This window comes from Netta rufina (assembly GCF_964035555.1).
Source record: "Netta rufina genome assembly, chromosome: 1".
In the NCBI taxonomy this organism is placed as follows: domain Eukaryota; kingdom Metazoa; phylum Chordata; class Aves; order Anseriformes; family Anatidae; genus Netta; species Netta rufina.
In genome coordinates, this window is record NC_140123.1 from 162,309,546 (window position 1) to 162,329,037 (window position 19,492).

Genomic DNA, 19,492 nt, shown 5'->3' on the forward strand with positions numbered 1-19,492 from the left:
TTTAGCATGACTTTATCTCCTTGTGTTTTTTTTCTTTGGTGTATGATTAGAAAGGATGGGATTTTCACCATCAAACTATTGAATTAATAAGAATAAATAAATAAATTGGCTCTTCAAAAGATATGTCCATGCTAATTCTTCCTTTGGTTTTATATGATATTACGGTACAGAAGTCAGTGGAAAGCTCAAGAACAGTTTTACTCAACTTGAGTTCGTTTGAAGTTATGGGATACAACCAGATTATTTTAATAACAATTGACATTTGGGATCTATGAATGAAGGCAAGGAAGTGCTACAGCTGTATCCTGTGTCCTGTCTTTGGACACCCACAATAAAGCAGTAATCAAAGCCTCTGATTTTATTAGTTATTAACTTCCCTTGACATATGGCTTTTTTTTTCTTTTAATTTAATGCTCTAATATTTTGTTAGTTCTCATGCGAAGGAAATGGAGAATAAACAGTTCTGGAAGGTCTTTTATGAACATTTGGAGAGGGCTGCTGTCTATGCTGGTAAGTCATAGCTCCTGCATGGTGTTTTGACAGTAACCAAGCTAATTGTGAATGACATGTGATTATGTTTTTTTATGTGCCCCAAATTTATGTGTGATGGAAGAATTCCGAACTAGAGCTGTTGAACTGCCAGTGTCATGTCCAGGACAGGAATGGAGAGGCTTGAGAGAGAACTGTCTCTCCTTTTGTCCTAAACACCAAGAAGCGGACAGAAATGGCCCCTGTATTACAGGAGGGAGTTGCAGGTTGTGGAAAGCCATGCATCAGCATCACATCTACTTACAGCTGGCTTTTCCCAGACTAACAAGGAACAATAAAGAAATCTTTATAATAAGAAAGACCATTGTTCTGCTCCGTAGATTCAGTAGAATTTCTGCAAACGCTGTGTTTTTCTTGGGTGTACTCTGTTTACATTTGAGATTTATCCATGAGCACATGGAATCTGTGTCGCAATCTCACAACAGAGATGTGAGTATGTGGCCATTTGTTGACTCCTCTGTTATTCAAGAGAACTGAGCTCAATTAAGTCTGTAAGACATCCTAGGTTACTTTCTGAACAATACGAGTCTTTCAGGTCAGCGTTAAATACAGTTGTCTGAACAGGTACTTGCCGTCAGGAGTACTACTTTCATGATGGGGAGCTGATCTCTTGCTACTTACTGACAGTTATGAAGTAGCCTAAAGATACTTACTTCCTATCATCGGTTCTATAGAAATGGAGCTGCAAAATGAACTAGATGAACAGGAGGCAAGCATTACTGAAACGGAAAGCGAGAAGATGCCAGAAGGAGGGGTGGGCACTGTTTTTCTGGAGCAGCTGAGGACTAGAACAGACTGCAGTGAGCGGTTGGACCACACAAACTTCCGTTTTCTACTGTGGAAAGCACTGGACAAGTTTCCAGACAGGGTGGAGCCTCGATCAAGGGAGCTCTCCCCGCTTCTGTTGAGATTCATTAGGTAAGTTAGTTTTATTTTTAATTTGAGAGGACAGATTGCTTTCAATTGTTTCTGGTGTTGTTGAGCTTAGTCAATGGCTAGCTCTTCACAGACTTAATTTCTTAAATACGTAACTAATATGCTGTCTGTTTCCCACTACGATAACTTTTTAATTGAAATGTGAATTCTGTTAGAGATGTCCCAAGGGAGGCAGGCTGAAATTAAACTGGCAGCATGTTTCTGCTGCACAGTCTCTCGTTTATCACCTTGCCAGTGTCACAGCCTCATCACTGCATTAGGGGGGTGGTTTCAGTGGAAGTAAAGTATCTGTTTTCTAAAATGAAAACACATTTTAATTTGGAATCACAAATAAGGGTAGGGAAAATACCATGTTTGTTAGGGAGTGATCCAGTTCCTCCTGGAAACAGTAAAGATTGTTTAAACAAGTTAACAATGTATTTATTTCTTTGTGCTTTCTACAGAGTTGATATTTTTGTAGTTGATACATTTCTACATTGTTGATCTACATCAAGTTGATGCATTGATACATGTAGTTGATACATTTCTACATACAATGATGATTTTCTCTAGTTTTATGGATTTTCCTATGTAATAGCTGAAGGCTGTCCAGTTGCATTGTGAGCTCTATATTGCCTGTCAGAGCAGTTACTCTGCCAAATAGTTGATTCTGAGTTGTTCAATTTCCTGCCCCTGGAGGGAGAGCAGAGGTGTGCTTGCATGCAAGCACATATCAAATAGTATGATGCATGTGGGGTGATCTCATGGCCAAGAAGGGTTTCTGACAGTCCTTTCCTGTAATTAAAAAAAAATAAAATTGCCCACCTTCCTGGAAAAAATGAACTGCACTATGGTAGGGCATGCACCCTCTGCCCTCCACAATGTCTCTTTACAGATCTCTCATAATTCAAAAAATAATTCTCAAAAAAAAATTGCTACTTTTTTTCCCTTTCTACCAGGTAACTCCAGTCTCCTTTAGGGTATATGGTTACAGCCTTACATCTCTGCAATTTATAGGCAAAGTAGCTTGTACTTAATAAAATGCACTCCTTTGTGAAATTTTAGCCATATAGTGTCCCAAGACACAGCACCGTCGTTAATAATGAGAATATGAGAACACTAGATCATTCAGTTTCTGAAACCCTTAAACATGTTTTTTAAATCCTTCCCTTCCCTTTCTTTTTTTTTTTTTTTTTTTTTTTTTTAACACAGAAATGAGTACTATCCAGCAGATTCATTAGTGGCTCCAACTCAGGATCTTAGAAAGAAAACCAGTGGTACAGTAACAGCCAAAGAGTTATCTAATGAAGAAGTAAACGATGTTACTATGGAGGAAGAGGAGGAAGAAAAGGAAGAAGGAGAACCAATTACTGTAGGGCTTCCAAAAAAGAAAACAAGAAGAGCTGCTGCTAAGTAAGTATTTTTAGCTATCCGTTGCTAGTGCTTTTGTGGAAAGGCAGACTGAGTTTCTCCTGTAAAGATAAAAGCTATGTTTACATACATATTCCTTTTTCTTCCTTCACTTGTATTTTGTATTTTTTTACAGTGGGTTTTAAGCATTTTAGAGTAACAAACTCTGCTTGCACAGTACCAGACATCCAAAGGCCTGGCCTAGGATTTATCGTTTTATCATTACCTGCCATCTGACAATCTTGGCTTGTGTTACTTAAAGTAAAACTTATGTTGTATTCTGAAGATGTTTTGAAGTACCTGCACTATCCTTGCTTCTCTGTTTGTATCTTGTTGGTCTTTTAAACCATGTGCATTGTCAAACGTTGAAAAATCAGTTAGGTAGTTTGCAACTGGGATTCTGCCATTACCTACCAGTTAAAAATTTTGATCCTGGTCATCATCTTGTGGACACAGATTTATGTGCCTTGATACTTTTATTTGTTGATGTTTTAAACTGAAGCTACATGGCATTATAATGTTACTGTTTTACAGTACTGAACACACAGAATTTGGGTCTGTACAAATTCTCCATAATTTCTTTAATGAGAGCCTCTTTACCCTGATGACCTCTGCCAAATGTCATTACAATTACTTAACACAACTTTGTGTTTTGCCTTTATTTTAATTTTTTTTAATTTTAATTTTTTTTTTTCAAAAAAAATGAAATGGTGCTTGAAATGTCATACAACTGAAATGTCACCTTACATGTTGGGACTATCATGAGTATTTGAGATATAACCTGTATTGTCATTTAATCCCAGGCTTCTTATAGGTGTTTTTTTTTTGTTCTTAGATTCTGCTATTTATCTGTAAAATTAGCAGCCATTAAAATACAGTGACGGTCCAAGTTTTTTTTTAAAACTTCCATCTCAGAATGTCCATGTGCTTAAGTAGAAACATTAGTTGCTGGTAGCAGTAACAAACCCGTAAAAGGAGACTGGAGACTTGTTAATGAGTCAACTGGAGACTTGTTAATGAGTTCTGGAGTGACCTCTCTTCATCCTGGCGGTGAGCAGTTTGTGCTGCTCACTCTGTGCTGCAGGAGGAGAGCTCTGGTGGGGGCTGTGCCCCAGGACCCTTGCTGAGGGTGGTTTGCTGGAGCCCACCAGGTCTAGCTGAGGCAATAGGAGGACCCACGCCTGCCCCGTGCTCCGTGTGGGGCTGCCGGCAGGTGTCGTTCTCGCCCTTTGGCTCAACCCAGACATGGACAAGCTAAATTGCTGGAGAGTTGAGTGTAAGCCACCATGGGCAGCTGCTGAATGAGGATCACCTCTGCCAGCCCCTCCGTGCACGTGGTAGATGAGATCTTCTGCCTTCCTTATCCTGGTCACCTCTCTTCCCTACTGCAAAGTGGAAATGGGGCAGATTTGGGGTGATACGGCCTCCTTTTGGAACTGACTCCCAACTGTGCCTGCAGCCTGGAGCCTAGGCACCGTCTGTGCTTAAACGCAGCCCTTTGCATTGGTAGGAGAAGGATGGGCAGCAGCTAAGGAAAAGTAAATAAAGAGGTAAATTCAACTGTTTGGTGTTCCAGGCTGAGCTGGGAGGAAGAAGAAATCCACATCCTCACTGTTTGTATTCCCTTTTCACCAAAGACTGAGCCCAGCTGGTGTTATTGAGGAAATGGCCTTCTCTGTACAGTGAAGTGACACCTGGGAGAAACAGCTTAGGGGAGATAACAGAATCAAGCCTGCTGTGGCTCTGAAATGGAGACCTGTAGACTTGGGATCCTGTTGTTTTTTTCCTTTTTTATTATTTTATTAAACGTTCCCCATAAGTTTGTGATAATGTGGGATTGTTTCTTTCAGACATTAGTCTAAAAATAATTTCTTTCAGTCGTTAAAAAAATAATTAAAAAAATAATAAAAATAATAATAAAAATAATAATAAAAATAATTGTTTTATTTTGTTTTACAGGCAACTAATAGCTCACTTACAAGTTTTCTCCAAATTCTCGAATCCTCGTGCATTGTATCTGGAGCCGAAGTTAAATGCATTATATACCCAGGTGATGCTATTTTCTGGCATTTAGAATTACTGTTAATAAATTCACCCTTTCTTGTCTGCAGTGCCTGTGACTGCAGAAGTGTATCATTTTCTGAAGCCATGGCTGGTAGCTGGAAAAGAAGCTGTGCTTGAGAGGGCTTCCTAGCAGTCTTTAGTTGAAGCAAGCCCCCTTAGGTATGTCAAGCAGGCCGTTGCTGGCTTAGTTTGCCAGGACTGGCTCACGTGAACAGATCTGGCAACAGGAAAGATAGCAGGCTTTGGCAGTGTGGAGTAGTGGCTGTAAGGAGAGTCTATTCCACTTGCACAGCATCATCTGGAAGAGGAATTTGGACCCAAAGCCTGATGAAGTGCCAAAGAGATTTGTTCTTCACATACAGTGGTGTATCTGTAGAGAGCATGGCCAGTGTGAACAGTGGATCATTTTGCATCAGCTGTTCTTCCAAAATTGTTACGGTCCTACAGCTTTCAGCATTCCCCATTGTTACTTGAGATGCAAAATGTGGAAAATTCAGGATCCTCATCCTGTCTGGCATATGGATAAGGGAAGTGCAGCCATGGCTGTCATTATGGAAAAACATACTTCTGCAGAAAGGGAGAGGAAATACAAATCTCTCTTGAGTGTCTCTCTTTATTTTGTTTGTTTAGTTTTAGTGGGTGATGTTGCAAGTCCTTAGCCTGGCATAGGCGTGTGCACTGGCTGTGCGCAGTGTATTTACTCACTATCAGTATCAACAAAATTGAAACTAAAGATAAGCAGATATTAAGTGAATAAGAAGCAAACAAGGATTAAAGAGCAGAGGAGCAGAGCCTAGATAATGTCTGTCTCTTCTAACTTTGAATAAGGAAAGCAGGAAAACAAATCTAAGAAAGGGGATGGGGAAAAAACAGTCTATAAAAATAACATTAAAAATAATGATTTTTTTCTTGAAAAATGTTCTGTTTGATAAGATTCCCTTTTGAAAAATTTCTCTGAATAAATTGTCAAAAATTATGGTTCTTAAGAGCATTTCTAAGTCTTAGATCCCTAAAGAGTGCTTTTTATTTATTTTATTGTATTTTGTTGGTTCTGGATTTGTTCAGATGATTGGGGTTTGCTCTGGCTGTTCCCTGTTTGTTTTCTCTGAGGTTATGGTTAGTGGGCTGTAGAACTGTGTTAAGTAGTATGAACTTGCTAGTTCTCTGGATTTCATCAGGTGCTTGGTGTGGAAGTTGGAAGGCCCATTAGCTCCTAAACCTGAGAATCCCTGGTGACCATCCACTTCATTTCAGTCAAGCTCAAAGTTTTGTGTAGGAACAGTTGGTCCACGTGTTTGCTTGCCTGTAGACTTAGGAAAACACTGAGCAGATGTGTACAGGTCAAAGCAGCATGTGAAAAACAGCCCGATATTAAATAAATAAAAGAGAGATTACTTAATCACTTACTGTTTTTCAGTTCTGTGACAGCATATTTATTATCACTGGTGTGTCCATCTGGCTTAGGGACGTCATGGCAAAGTGGCCTTTGATGATTCTAGCCTGTGCTGTTTGGTAGGAGACTGAAGAGCTGATAAGGGTGCAGCATGGGGAAGTGACCTGTATTTCTTAGTGCCTAGGCTATGAGGATTCGTCTTGTAGAGGGTGAATCTCAGTGAGACTTTGCATATCAGGTCCAGTGAGTGTTTTATGTTTGTCAGAGGAAAGAAAGGCAGGTGTCTTGGGGTGGTTTGAGTAGCCAGCTTTTTTATTGTCTTAGCAGATGTACAGCTGAGGTTGAAAACTGAAGCTGATGGTGGTCCAAAAGATGATTATGGAAAAAAAAGAAAAAAAAATTATAACTATCCTCCTGAAGGGGGGCAGGGGGAGAAAGGGTAGTGCAGGGGAAAGTATATATGAACTACCAGCAGCTATGTCTGCTTCTTATGAGTGACAGTTACATATTCGCATTGTGGCTTTATAATCACAACACACATTCTGTTTCCATTTTGGTAAGGTAGCCCAAAACCTGCTTGAGCTTGGAAGCTTTGTGTAGTTTCACAATTTTTGTTAAGCACTTGTCTTCTACATAGAGCCTCATTTTGTTTCTTCTGTCAACTGCAGTTACTGTGCCATCAAGACCAAAATGTGCAAAGAATAGCTCTGGACTGTATCATGACATACAAGCATCCTCATCTACTGCCATACAGGTAAAAGCCTTGATATTAATTTAGTACCAGTGAATGAGCTTACTGTCAAAGCAAAAGTTTACTTGGAATCAGCTGCCTCAGAGAGAGAGACAGCCTTGACTGTTTGAAGAAACAGGTATAAATTGTAATTTTAACTAGCTATGTATTTCCTACCTAAAACAGGAAAAATGGCCAAGATGTGGGTTAGTGTCCCTGTTGTTGGTTTTTTTTTTAGTGGAAAAGGGCAACACTTTCATTCTGTCACCCAATAGTTTGTTGCATCATTTTCAAAGAGGTCTTTTGTCATGGTGATTTACAACCACCCAGTGAAAATAGCAGCATAAAACTGTTGTTCGTATATCTCTTCAGAATGTGTCCAGGAGGTACTTGCCTAGATAATTAGCTTAAACTTGCTGACTTTTAAGTATTTTTTGACAAAAGGGTGGGAACATGGTACTTTAATAATTTATCTACAGCATAGATAGGAAAGTTGGTAGATAGTTGTGTGTGTGTGTGTGTGTGTGTGTGTGTCTATTTTGACAGCCCCCACCTGCCCACAAACAATATTTATTACTCCCAGGGAGAACTTGGAAAGACTACTGGATGACAAGAGCTTTAAAGAAGAAATAGTCCATTTCAGTATTTCTGAGGAGAACGCAGTAGTAAAAATGGAGCATCGACCATATCTCATCCCTGTTCTTATGAGGTTTGTTGTGAAGTTCTGGGATAAAGGTTTCATATCAAAGTACTGTAAGCAGAGATGTCATGCCGCTGCTTCTCATTTTAAACAGTTGAGATAAACCTAAGGTTAATGGTATAGTTTGACTTCTTAGTTTGTGTTGGTTGTATGGCTTTATTTTCTTTAAAAACAGCATTTTGGTAAATACTGTTTCTTCTAAGGCTTAGAGAGAACTGTGAGATATTTCAATTCACTGAATATTATCGTTTATTCTTACTAAGATAGAGTAATGCAGATTGTGCAGATTCCTTCTTCAGCAGTAGCTGTCCACAACCTAGCAAAGCTTCTATAGGTGAAGCAGAAGCTGGTCTTTCACTGTGATGTTTCTGAGCACTGTATAATAATTCAGAGGAGATTTGGGAGGAGGAATTTCTGCTTGTTTTGTTCATGATAGTCAAAGTTTTTAAACCAAATAAAGTTTCTCCTGCAGAGTAAGAGGCTAGGAAACAGAGAGCTTGCTGAAAGCTAATACAACCTCTTTTTGTCTCTTGAAGAATTCTCTATGGCAGGATGAGAAACAAAACGGGCAGCAAAACGCAGGGCAAGTCTTCAGCAGGCACTCGCATGTCAATTGTTCTGCGATTTCTTGCTGGCTCCCTGCCAGAAGAGATACGGATGTTCTTGGATCTGCTCTTCGAAGCTGTGAAGCAATTCAGTAATGGTAGGTACAGGCAGGAGATTGTGAGCATATAGTACATTCTGACCTACAGGAGGATAAATACACTTAGTACTGTTACATGCTTCAGTTTGTCTCAACTGGTTTCATTGGAAGGATGAAAGTAAACTTTTGATAAAGACAGGGATTTCCCTGAGGTTTTACTTGTGAAGCACAGTTGCTATCTTTTACAGATCTCAGCTCAGAAAAACTGAATGACTTGCCACAGCTGTGCACGTAAGCTGTAGCAGGCCAGGAATGAGCAATTACTGGTATTGTAGGCTAGCTCCTGGCTGTTTGGCAGCCTCCGTGCTGTCCTTCTCATGTAACGTGCTGCTGAGCACTAGACTGCAGTGATGTGATGGCAGTAAACAGAGGTTATAAAGTGCTCTGATACTGAGGCAGTGAGAGATGGATGGATATCTGGAGCTGTCTTCATTTAAATAGCTGAATCTGAGGAACTGTAATTTAGGGCCAGGTGACACCATTTTTTATTGTAAATTATTTTCAGTGTCTTTACGGTGCTTCTCTAAGTTGCTGTCCCTTTTTGTATCACAGGGCCTTGCCAGACTGCAGTGCTTCGAAGCATGTCAGAGCTGGATTTAGCTAAAGTCCTGCCTCTTGGACGTCAGCATAGCCTCTTCAATGGTCTCGAAGTTGTATTGAAAAACATGGGACATCTGATCAGTCAGTACCTACCTGAAATTCTACAGATCATGTTGTGCATGACAGCAGTGATATCCTGCATCCTCCAGCAAAGAGAGAAGGTATGGTATACAGTATATGCATGTGTATGTACATGCATTCAACCGTGTAAATGAAGTTCCTTTCCCTTAGCCCGCAGTTGCACACACACCTTTATCGATTCAGAAAGTTCAACACTTGCATGCAGTGAAGCTTATCAGTTAAATGTCAGTCAAAATAGAGGCCAGTGATATTTGTCTGAAAGTGATAGAGGGCTCAGACAGTGCAGGCAGAGTTAACATCTTTAAGAACACGCTTTGGAGTGTGTTTTTGTTTGAGTTAGTGAAGAGATTTGGAGGTTGCTACCTGTGGAAGGAAGGATGGTTATGAGGAAAAGGTAAATGATTTGTTGTAAGGACACAAGAGAATCTTAAGGCCAGAGGTTGAAATGGCCTTAAAGATGTAGTTTCTTGGCTGCAAGAATAGACCATTGGAGCAGGGAGAGGAGAGATTTCAAGTTTCTTGCCTGGGGATTTTAGAGTAAAACTTGTAAAGTCAAGTTGCTTTGTTGTGTTGCCAGATCCCAGGAGAGCTCAGCATTGTGGATGATCACAGTGATTATCCACAGAGTATGTCTTCTGTCATGGGGCGCAGGGAGAACGTGGCTGCCAGCCATGCTTTCAGCACAATGGAAGCACATCCAGCTCTGCATCAGGAGCAGTCATGCCAATCCACTGTCACAGTTTGGGTCTCAGCCAGGTACCTGCAGGGCTCTGGGAATGTTTCTTCCCTTGGTGTGCAGTGGCTGTGCGTGCAGTAAGAATCAGGTGAGGAAACTATTCTGTTAAAGATTGGCTGCAACTAAAGAAGAGACGTGTTGTTTCATTGCTGCCCTGTGCCCAGGAGAGCAGCGCACAGACCGCTGAGCTCATTCCCACACCAGCAAGACCTTAACTGTGTTAGGAGGATACAGAGGCTTTGAGTTGCCTGCTAGCTCTTAAAACACTGTACAGCATCTTGTGGAGGCCATGCTATTGTAGGGGACTCTGTTGCCAGTTGTTTGGAAGCTACAACATTGAGCCAGGCTTTTATGCCTTTCTAAAACTCGTGTCTTTGCCAGGCTTCAATGCAAATAGGACAAGGAATGCTCAGGTCTGGTCCTGCACAGAGCCTGATCATATAGTAGGTGAGAAACAAGCAAACTGCACAGTCATCATCATCACTGCAGTGTTGAAAGGAATTATGAGAGGATAGACTGAACAAGGGATATTAGGTAATGAATGTTTTGTCACCATGCACCTGTGTTCTTGCCAGGACCTGTCTGTGAGCATCCAAGGTTAGAGCTTGTCTCATAAACAATCCAGCAAACAAAGCAAGCTCTTGCAGTCAGGTAGCATCCAAGGTCCCATAGCTGCCTGCAAGTTGCACGAAACCTTAAATGGTCTTCAGTGTGAAGGGAATGGTAATTCTGTAGGACTGCAGCATGCCACTTAAGCAACGGATTGCATGTGCCTACATGTTTTAAAATGGGAAAAGAATTTTAAGAACTGCTTCATTCATTGCTGGGATACACACAGTTTGGCTGGGTTACTACAGTAAACCTGTCACCATTTTGTAACTTAAGCTGTAACAGTTTATCATTTGCCTGAACTTAATTTAGCACTTCATTAGTCCATAAGATGTTAAAAGCTCAAGGAAAAGTGTAAGAAATCTGTTTGTCTTGGCTAATGATTAGATGACATTCTTGGGGTTTGAGAGTAATTTATTGCAGGCTGATAATGCCTGGAGAGTTAAACATCTACTTGGACAGTTTTAAGCGAAGTTATTCATTTCACATTTCCTACCTGTGTTCAGTAATGAGTTTCTTTGTCCTCTCAAAGTCTTCGTCTCAGAGGACTGCTCTTCTGGCAGTTGAACTGTGGGAGACTCCAGATTGCTTTGCTTGGTCACCATTAGCAATAGCAGCCTGGTTTGTGCTTCCTGCGTAGAAGTAGGTGCAGGTTCCTGCACCTGTGTCTGTAGGTGTTTGGCCCTTCAGAGCAGCTCATTGGCTGTTTGGAAGCTGTTTCCACGCCATTACATTACTATACTTCAGCACAGCATGGGAGGTCCCAGGCAAGAGCATCTTTGGTTCCTTATGCACCATCTCCTCTTTGTTTTTTCATGTGTGATTTTGGGTGCAGAGGTGGTGTAGCAGTGTATTGCATGGTATAAGGTGGTGTCTTCAGAAACCCATATTCACATCAAATACAAAAATCCTGATGTCTTTCAGTGAGGCTTTGACACCAGAGCTGCTTTGCAAAATAAGAGGGATGTTTGTTAATTATGTGTGGTGGATACATAATGGAGACCCTGAGGATCTCATGACGTAGCTCCAGTCTCAGACAGTGGCTTTTATTTGCTCTGAAATGGGTCTGTTGTTTCTGAGACAGGAGTCTTGAGTTGTCTCGTGTTCGTGCTGTAAGCTGCATTGCACAGCATGGAAGTAATTTAGGTCACTCAAGTCATAGTAGACTCTCCTCCCCAAGGAGAAGAGAACGCAGCAGTGCATGAATAACTTCATAATTAGCTATATGGCTGATTTCCTAATTTAAACATCTTCCCCAAGGAAGTGTAGGAATGTGGGTGCTACATGGAACATGTAACCAAATGCTGTAGTCTGTCCTGCTCTGTTGGAGTGTTTCATATTCTTACCTTCTCTCTTCCTCCTCCTTCTCTCTGTCTGTTGAGTTCTTTTCTTCCTAGTAGATCTCAGTGTGAGAAGTACAACTTCTCTTTTGAGAGCTGATTTAGGTCCTTAACTGTGCAAGTGGAATTACTTAAATGTCAGGGCTGGAAATGCAGCTGGTTTATATCTTTCTGAAGTGTGTCCAAAAAATGTGCAGATGTTAATTCAAAGTAATCAACGTGGATTTTTGTTAGCTGAAGGAGTTCTCTGTAACTGACTCATTGCAGGAGCAAGCGCTTTTTAGAGCAATACATGTCACCTGTGAGTGCACAAGTGTACTGTTACTGTGCAAAAATTACAGGAGAAACCAGAAGAATATTTTGATTGTTCAAATAAAGGTTATATCTGTGGCCAATGAATTGCTGTATCTAATTTCAGAGCAAGTGGTTAGTGGTTGTTCTGCAAAGGTCTTACTGTTCCGTTTGTTTTCACAGGTCCAACCTCGGTTGATTAATCCACTGAAGAATTTGAGACGTCTTGGACTCAAGCTTGTGGTTGATTTTTTTTCTGATTATGAGACCTACAGCTTTAGTGTGGAGGAGATTGATGCAGTTTTCCATGCAGTGGTATGGCCTCAGGTAACGTGTTTCTTCTTCTTCCAATCCGTTGTGTGTAATCTGTACCATTCAGAGAACTCCAGCTCTCATTTGCTGGTATTCTGATGTGTGTGTGGAAAGCCAGCTTTGTGGCTCACGTCTGATTAGTCTTGGAATAGTAAAGTCAGGTTAAAGTACAAATAAATTCATCTGGATAAAATGGATAGATCTGTTCTTTAACCAAAGAAGCAAACTTCTTCCCTGGATGCTTCACAGAAGCAAAATAGTACTTCTAGGTCACTGCTAGGTACACTTTGCTGCTTTTCTATCTGAAAGTTATTTCAGATAACATGAAATACCTACAGTCTACCTACATGAAAGTAGGTAGCCTTTGCTGCTGCTGGAAAGGAAAGACCACAGCATGGTCCGTCAGTGGGTTGTGCATTCTGCCTGCATGCCAGGAGTCCCATACGAGCACAGTGACAGAGCACAGGACTGTGGCCTTCACCAGAGAAATTCAGATCACGTCTTGGTTGGGAAAATGCACTATTGGGAGAGGGAGAAATAATGGACTGTATTGGTAATGAAATTGTGCTGGTCGTGTCAGGCAGTGCATATAGCTCTGTGTTCACTGCGCAGAGCAACAGGGGCTTGTATGCTCCTGGTTTGTTCTTGGAGTCCTTTATTACTGTCTACTATCCCAGTGTAACAAGGCCAGGGTGCCACACAGGTGATTTACTTCTGTCCCAGGGCAGTACAATCGTGTGTTTCAGGTTTTGAGTCAGCAAAGCACTTAAAGAATTAAGGGAGCATTGTGTTTGGAAGTGCTGAGTAAATCTGAACAGGAGGTAGAACTGTTGTTAAATAGTTAGAATTCCTGTGTTCATGATAGATGTCAAAAAGACAGCACTGCTTCTGGAGTTTGGACTGCAGAATGATCCAGAAGCTCCCTCTAGAGGGAATTTCTGCCAGTGAACTCCATGAAGATTTGATTTTGGCAGAAGAATCGTCTGATTTGTGTGCTTTAAGGCTGTAGAACTGATGTGTATAGAAACTCGTGGAAAGGATGAGTTTTAAGCCAGTCATGCTGGAAACTGGAGTTTGCTGCTGTTCATACCACAGGATTTGCTGCAGAGGCTTTACCAACTTGTGTTGCATTTGTGTCTGATTTTTCTCTCTTCTAGGTTTGCAGGTTGGCTTCAGAGAGTCAGTATTCTCCAACTTTTCTGCTCAAACTCATTCACAGCTGGAGTAAGAATCCCAGGTAAGTGTTCTCCTCACAAAGAAGCATGAGCACTTTCTTGAGTATACAAAATTATTGTAAAAAAAACAAACAGAAAACAAACAAACGCCGCTCTTAACTAGTTATGAATAACTGTGATGTGTTTTGACACATCTTTTCCCACTGAGCTGCTACTCTTTAGATAGCAGTCCAGGTGCAGTTGTGAAACTTTGCAATTTATTCCAATTACACTATTTTTAGTGGGCTGCTTTTCTTATATATGAACAACCAGACAGATTTGTAGTCTAAAATCAGCTCAGAGATCAGGAAGAAGTGACTTAGAATATGTCTGTGTCTTGACCAATGACTTTTATGTCTTGGGAGGAGGGGTGTGTGTGGGGAGAGGAAGGAGCAGTTTTGCAAGATAATTTCATTTGTGGTTTTTGATTCCCTATTTCTTTCTGTTTTGTGAAAGAATGTGGGCAAGTTCAGCACAGAATCTGTGGTAGATTCTGCGACTGAAAATTTTAAGAGTTATTTTTAAAGCAGACACTGCGAGAAATTCCATCTCTGCTGTCTTGAGTGATTTTTATCCACTGATTTCCTGCTTTTCCTTTTCTGAAATATCCAGCATCTGTTCTAAGACCTGTGATTTGTAATGATGAAGAACTTGCACACAAACTTGCATTAAAAAAATAAAAATGTGTTGGATTATTGGGATAGGAGCAGACTCTAACAGGAGACTTGAACAAACATCTCTGGAGAAAGAAATAAGTTTAGTTGATGCTATCTTGAAGCACAAAAAGAGACTCGATGACCTCAAGCTGCATTCTTTCTATTCTTCATGATGCTGTGTTTCTGTAATGTTTATGGTTTTTCCCTGTTTGAAGTAAAAGACATTCATTATCTGTTTTATATGACTTTGACTCTTTGTACAAAATAATTGTAACGTAAGTAATTGATACTTTAATTTTCAGCAAAACATTTTTTTATAATCTTTCTCTCAGATATTTCCCATTGCTAGCCAAGCAGCATCCAGATCGTCCAGAGTGTGACATACTGTCAAATGTGTTTGCTGTGCTGTCAGCCAAGAATTTGTCTGAGGCAACATCCAATCTTGTGATGGACATAGCTGATAGCCTTCTCAACAGCCCCAATTTTGAACCCACGGAGCAGGTTTCCAGTTTAAATGTGACTGACTGTGTTGTCACGGACACTGGAGAAGCGATGGAAGGTATGCACGTATGAGAGTTGTAAGAGGCTTGTTGGATGCTTTGGAAGGAGGTGTTAGATCATGATGAGGTTGTCTTTGCCCTGAGCGAGAATACGGGGAAGGAGACCATGGAAAAATCACTGTACCAGTTTCTCTTGACATGCTCAAGAAGTGTGAAGTTCTGCTTGTCTGATGACAGGTGAGATTCACATTTCAGCATCAGGGTCCAGAGCATGGAGAAAACTGCATCCATAAGGAGTCCAGCCATTTTAGGAGGCAGTTAGTGTTTTTGAGGAACCTCCTTGGTACTTTTTGATGAGCCTGCACCTTCTAGTGCTGTAACTGAAATCTGTGAGGAGAGCTTTTGTTTTCTACGTGTCCTTTCTCTGGTCCTAGCTCAGACACATTAGACTTGTTCTCAGCAGGTATCAGTGCATGTTCCCAGCAGCCCTGGACATTCATAATTCCCACCAATTTTTCTTCCACCGATGAAACGTCCTTTTTTATATTTCCTCAGTTGTTTGTGTAGGGCTGAATATACTTTATGTTGCACAGAGCTTGCTTTGCTGCTTGCAGCTCAGAGGTGTGAGAAAAATCTCAAATAATTTTTTTCACACAGGATCTTCCGTGAAGCTATTTTATTTGCGATTGCAATGGCGGGTGTCCTGTCAATCAGGAGTGCATTTTAGTAAACAAATCATAACCTTTTATTCCCTATTACCTGACGCGTGATCACCTCCCCTGTTTCCTCATTGGCTGAGTGCTATAGGTTCACAAGCTACTCAACGCTCCTCTATACCATATATGTACAATTTTTCTTTTTTTTCAACCCTTTAATTTCTCCTTTCTTATGTTTTGAGAACTTGTGATCTTTGTTTTACTGGTCTCACACTGCTCATCCTGTTTTTCTCAAGCTTCTACCTTATTTTGGAACAGTGAGGCCTTCTACTGTCTACTTACCTACTTAGCATTTCTCCTTATTATGACTACACAACTACCTTGGAATACAGAAAACTAGTTTTCTACTGCAAAAACACAACTTTGTTCCTCACAATTCCCCCCTCTTCTTTCCTTACTCCTATTGTTGTTTTTGCACCTCTTCACACACCGCACTCTTGAGTTTTTCCAGCATTAAGGTGCAATATTCTTTGGGTGTCATGGGGGATGACAGATGCACGATGCCATTATTATTACAATACTAACAAATAGTTGTTTGAGCTATTCAAGTAACTATTCAAGTAACCACAAAATTAGTTTCTCCCAGATTTTTGTAAGTCCTCAGGAAGTATCATCTTGAGTTACTCCATGTAGGATCTTGTGTTTGTTTTTTTTTCTCCCAAATATTTTTGAAATCAGTCAAATTCATCCCGTTTGATCTACATATATACAGCAACTAGTATTCATTACAGTGCACACTCCTCCTTATAAGGTTATTAATACTATTTGATTCTAGTGTACTATTTTTGCAAACTTATCAAACTTATTATCTAGTTCTTCAATGTATTTACAATAGTTTTTTCTAATTCACTCACCCCGAACCAAGGTAAAAACTACCTTGCAAAATTGTGAAATGCTAGAGAATTTTCCTAAAGGATTATCTGGAGTCATTATTATATTTTCATTATCAAATCGTTTCCCAACAAGTTAGCCCATCTAGGAACAGCCTAGGAAGGTTGGCACCCCACAGCAGAGCAGGGGGGAGAGTGACCGTGAAGGAGCAGTGGAAATGAAGCTCCACAGACTGACTGCAGTCCCTGTCTCCCCTCCTGGAGCAGCTGCCGCTGCCTCTGGTGCAATATTAGGGTTATATGGAGCATAATTTGATTCCTCCTCTGAAAACGGAACCTTATTGTTTACATACAAATTTCAAGCCTGAATTTCCATCAAACCCCTATTTCGGCCAAAATACTGAAGTTCCTTTTATTATATTTTTAGGCCAGACAATTACACAATATTTAACCATTTTTTTAATTATATCTTTTAAAATATTTTTCCCTAGTTTTTGGGTTGTTTTTCCAAATCCTTATCATTCTCTCCAAGGGGCTATCTTTAGGCACAATCCCGGCATCTCCAACCCCACCCTGCTGACTCTTGGAGCCCTTAATCCCCAGCTCTTCCTGACATGCTGCTGTGGACTTCACCACCCACAGGGTACCACACACCTTCACGTAGGATTAGGACAGAGGTGGGGTGTACTGCCGAGCACCTCAAGGGGTACTGTACACCTAAGGGCCCAAACCCCCGAGACTCTCTTTCACTCCTCTCCTCTCTCTTTCACTTCATCCCTCTCCAGCCGAGGGGACTTTGTCCCCTCGCAGGACCACCAAGCCTCACGGATCAGGGCTTCACATTCGCTCCACACTAAAAGTGCGTCTCATTCACACTCACACTCATTCACAGCAGAGTCTCCCCAAACCCAACCCAAGGCAAGATATGTTAAAGTTTCCCTTACCTCGGTCCGTGCACAGCTTCCCGGTCCAGGTTATCAGCAGTAATCCCAGTGGCTGTTCCAGATCCAGGCTGGACTATATGTGGGCTGTGTCTGTGTATGCTTGTGCTGGCCTCCCTTCTCCCCAGAGCTTCGCAGAGCCTGTCTTTAAATTAACAGTCTCGGTCCTTTTGCCAGCTGTACCGAGACAACCCACCACCCCCGACTTTGTTTCTCACAGAGGTGAGCACTGCTAACTGTTGTACCCTTTACAGAGACCCTTACCCTAGGTTGCCGTTTGGTTCTGCCTCATGTTCCTGCCATACTTCAGTACTTCAGCAAAATGATGTTAAATGTGGAGAAAGTGAAAAAGAAGAAGTACAGAGCTCAAGTCAGCAAGGAGCTGAATATACTTTCCAAGTAAGTGATTTTTTAGAGCTCAAAACACTTGAAGGGTTGGAAAGAGGGAAGAAGAAAGAGGTTTTTTATATATGGCTGCAAATTAGAAACATTGTTTGAAACTTTAGGTTTACAGCATTTGAAAATACCTGCATCTGTCATTGACCTTGAAAGTTGCTGATGACTGAGTGGAACAGTTTTTAGAAATTGATTCTAGCTGTTCCTGTTGCTGGTACTCAAAACCAGTACCTCTTGATACAAGAAAAGGTACTTGGTATAGGAAAAGGTAAAGAGACTGCAGTCTGAATACTAGGGCTGATATCATGAGTTTTGTAGAGAAGACTATTAGCCTGGATGCAGATGGATGGGCTGACAAAACCCCATGATACACAACAATAGTGCTGACTGAGTTTTTTGTACTGGTGACTGGACCGATAGAAAACAGTAAATTACATTGTCTTATCATGCAGGATCAGCAAATTTATACAAGAAAAGAGTCAGAATTCAGTGCTTGTGAGCCTCCTCCTCCCTTTCCTTCACCAGAGTAACATGGAACAAGTAAGTATAAATGACTACCCCCCTCTCAACACTGAAAATGCATTTTTACTTTACTAAAGTAGATTTGTTTAAGGTGTGGTTAAGGCTTATTGGTTACATGCTATTTCTCATGATTAGCCTGAAATCAAGTCTTCATGTGTTTGTAGTCCACTCAGCACCCTGTCATCATGCATTGAAGTGTTCAGGTCACTGGATGCTTGGCAGGAATGCCTATGCCCAGGCTGATCGTTGCCCCTTTTTATGGGGAAGGTTTGTAGAAGTGTTTATACAGTGCTTACTTCCCTTGCTGCTGTAGTCAATTCACCTAATTCCTTGCAGCTTTTGAAATAATTGCTCTCTTTAACTTGTACTTCATGCACCCCAAATTCTAAGGCATAGCATCTGGACAGAATATGAGTGTGTATGTATGTAGTGCCTGCTGTGTAATGGGCAGTGCTTCATTAGTCTGTTGCAGGATAAAAGGCAAACATTGTACAGCACTATTAATCTGTTGCCATATCTCCTCTTTCCATTTCAATCTCCTTTGACTGTTAAGGATCCCACCTATGAGTACAGAGGTGTATCTCAAAACTGAAACTTCTATAAAATCCTAAATTCTTCAGGCATGCAGAGCTCTTCATGGTTTAAGCCTTTGCAAACTGTTAATTAAGTCAAGCACTGAAGATAGTGGTAGACTTAGTAGCCTGGGGTCCTGTTTTCCTCTCTGCCCAACCTTGTTTTCAAACATATAGTCCCATCTAATAGGAATCAATGTATTCATTTTTTCAGCCTCATTGCCTGGATCCTTGGATCAAGGTTTAGGTCTTGTTTTTCATTAAATGATAGTGCAGATACTCAATGAGAGGTTTTTGGGTTGTGGAAGGAGCTCCTAGGCAGTAGTTTCTGCTTTGCAGGTGGTCATTTAGTTGTTCACAGATGTTCTTTTAAATTTGTGAATCATTAGGAAACTATATATAATTACTATTCAGGGAGATTATACAATTAAATGTTACTGCTAATGTTCATTTCACAGATTAAAGAAAGACTGCTTTTTAAAGCTGTTATTTTTTCTGATCTTTGAGTCATCTGAGAAAAGACAAAAAAGAATTTTTCATTGCAATAGCACTCCTCTCTAACTGTGCTTGTGTCTAATTGAAAGGTTGCAAGTGCTTCTAAGATGTGATGATTGCATTGAATATGTCCTCCTAAGTTTTTGCTCCCATTCAGTATCTGTGATCTGAGTAAAATACAGCAAAGAGGTTAAGTTCACCCTCTGTCATGAAATAG

The 19,492-nt window shown here is 40.7% G+C and overlaps 1 protein-coding gene across 1 annotated transcript in view; it reads left to right on the forward strand.

The window, feature by feature from the left end:
- UTP20 (UTP20 small subunit processome component) overlaps positions 1-19,492 on the forward strand; it is a 65,261-nt gene that overhangs the window by 21,448 nt on the left and 24,321 nt on the right. The window contains exons 20-32 of the mRNA XM_084302864.1: positions 431-510; positions 1,224-1,467; positions 2,677-2,877; positions 4,834-4,924; positions 7,000-7,085; positions 7,645-7,770; positions 8,298-8,464; positions 9,017-9,225; positions 12,305-12,448; positions 13,591-13,670; positions 14,636-14,862; positions 17,545-17,689; positions 18,139-18,226. Coding sequence (XP_084158990.1) covers positions 431-510; positions 1,224-1,467; positions 2,677-2,877; positions 4,834-4,924; positions 7,000-7,085; positions 7,645-7,770; positions 8,298-8,464; positions 9,017-9,225; positions 12,305-12,448; positions 13,591-13,670; positions 14,636-14,862; positions 17,545-17,689; positions 18,139-18,226 — 1,888 coding nt within the window. The remainder of the gene's footprint in view (positions 1-430; positions 511-1,223; positions 1,468-2,676; positions 2,878-4,833; positions 4,925-6,999; positions 7,086-7,644; positions 7,771-8,297; positions 8,465-9,016; positions 9,226-12,304; positions 12,449-13,590; positions 13,671-14,635; positions 14,863-17,544; positions 17,690-18,138; positions 18,227-19,492) is intronic.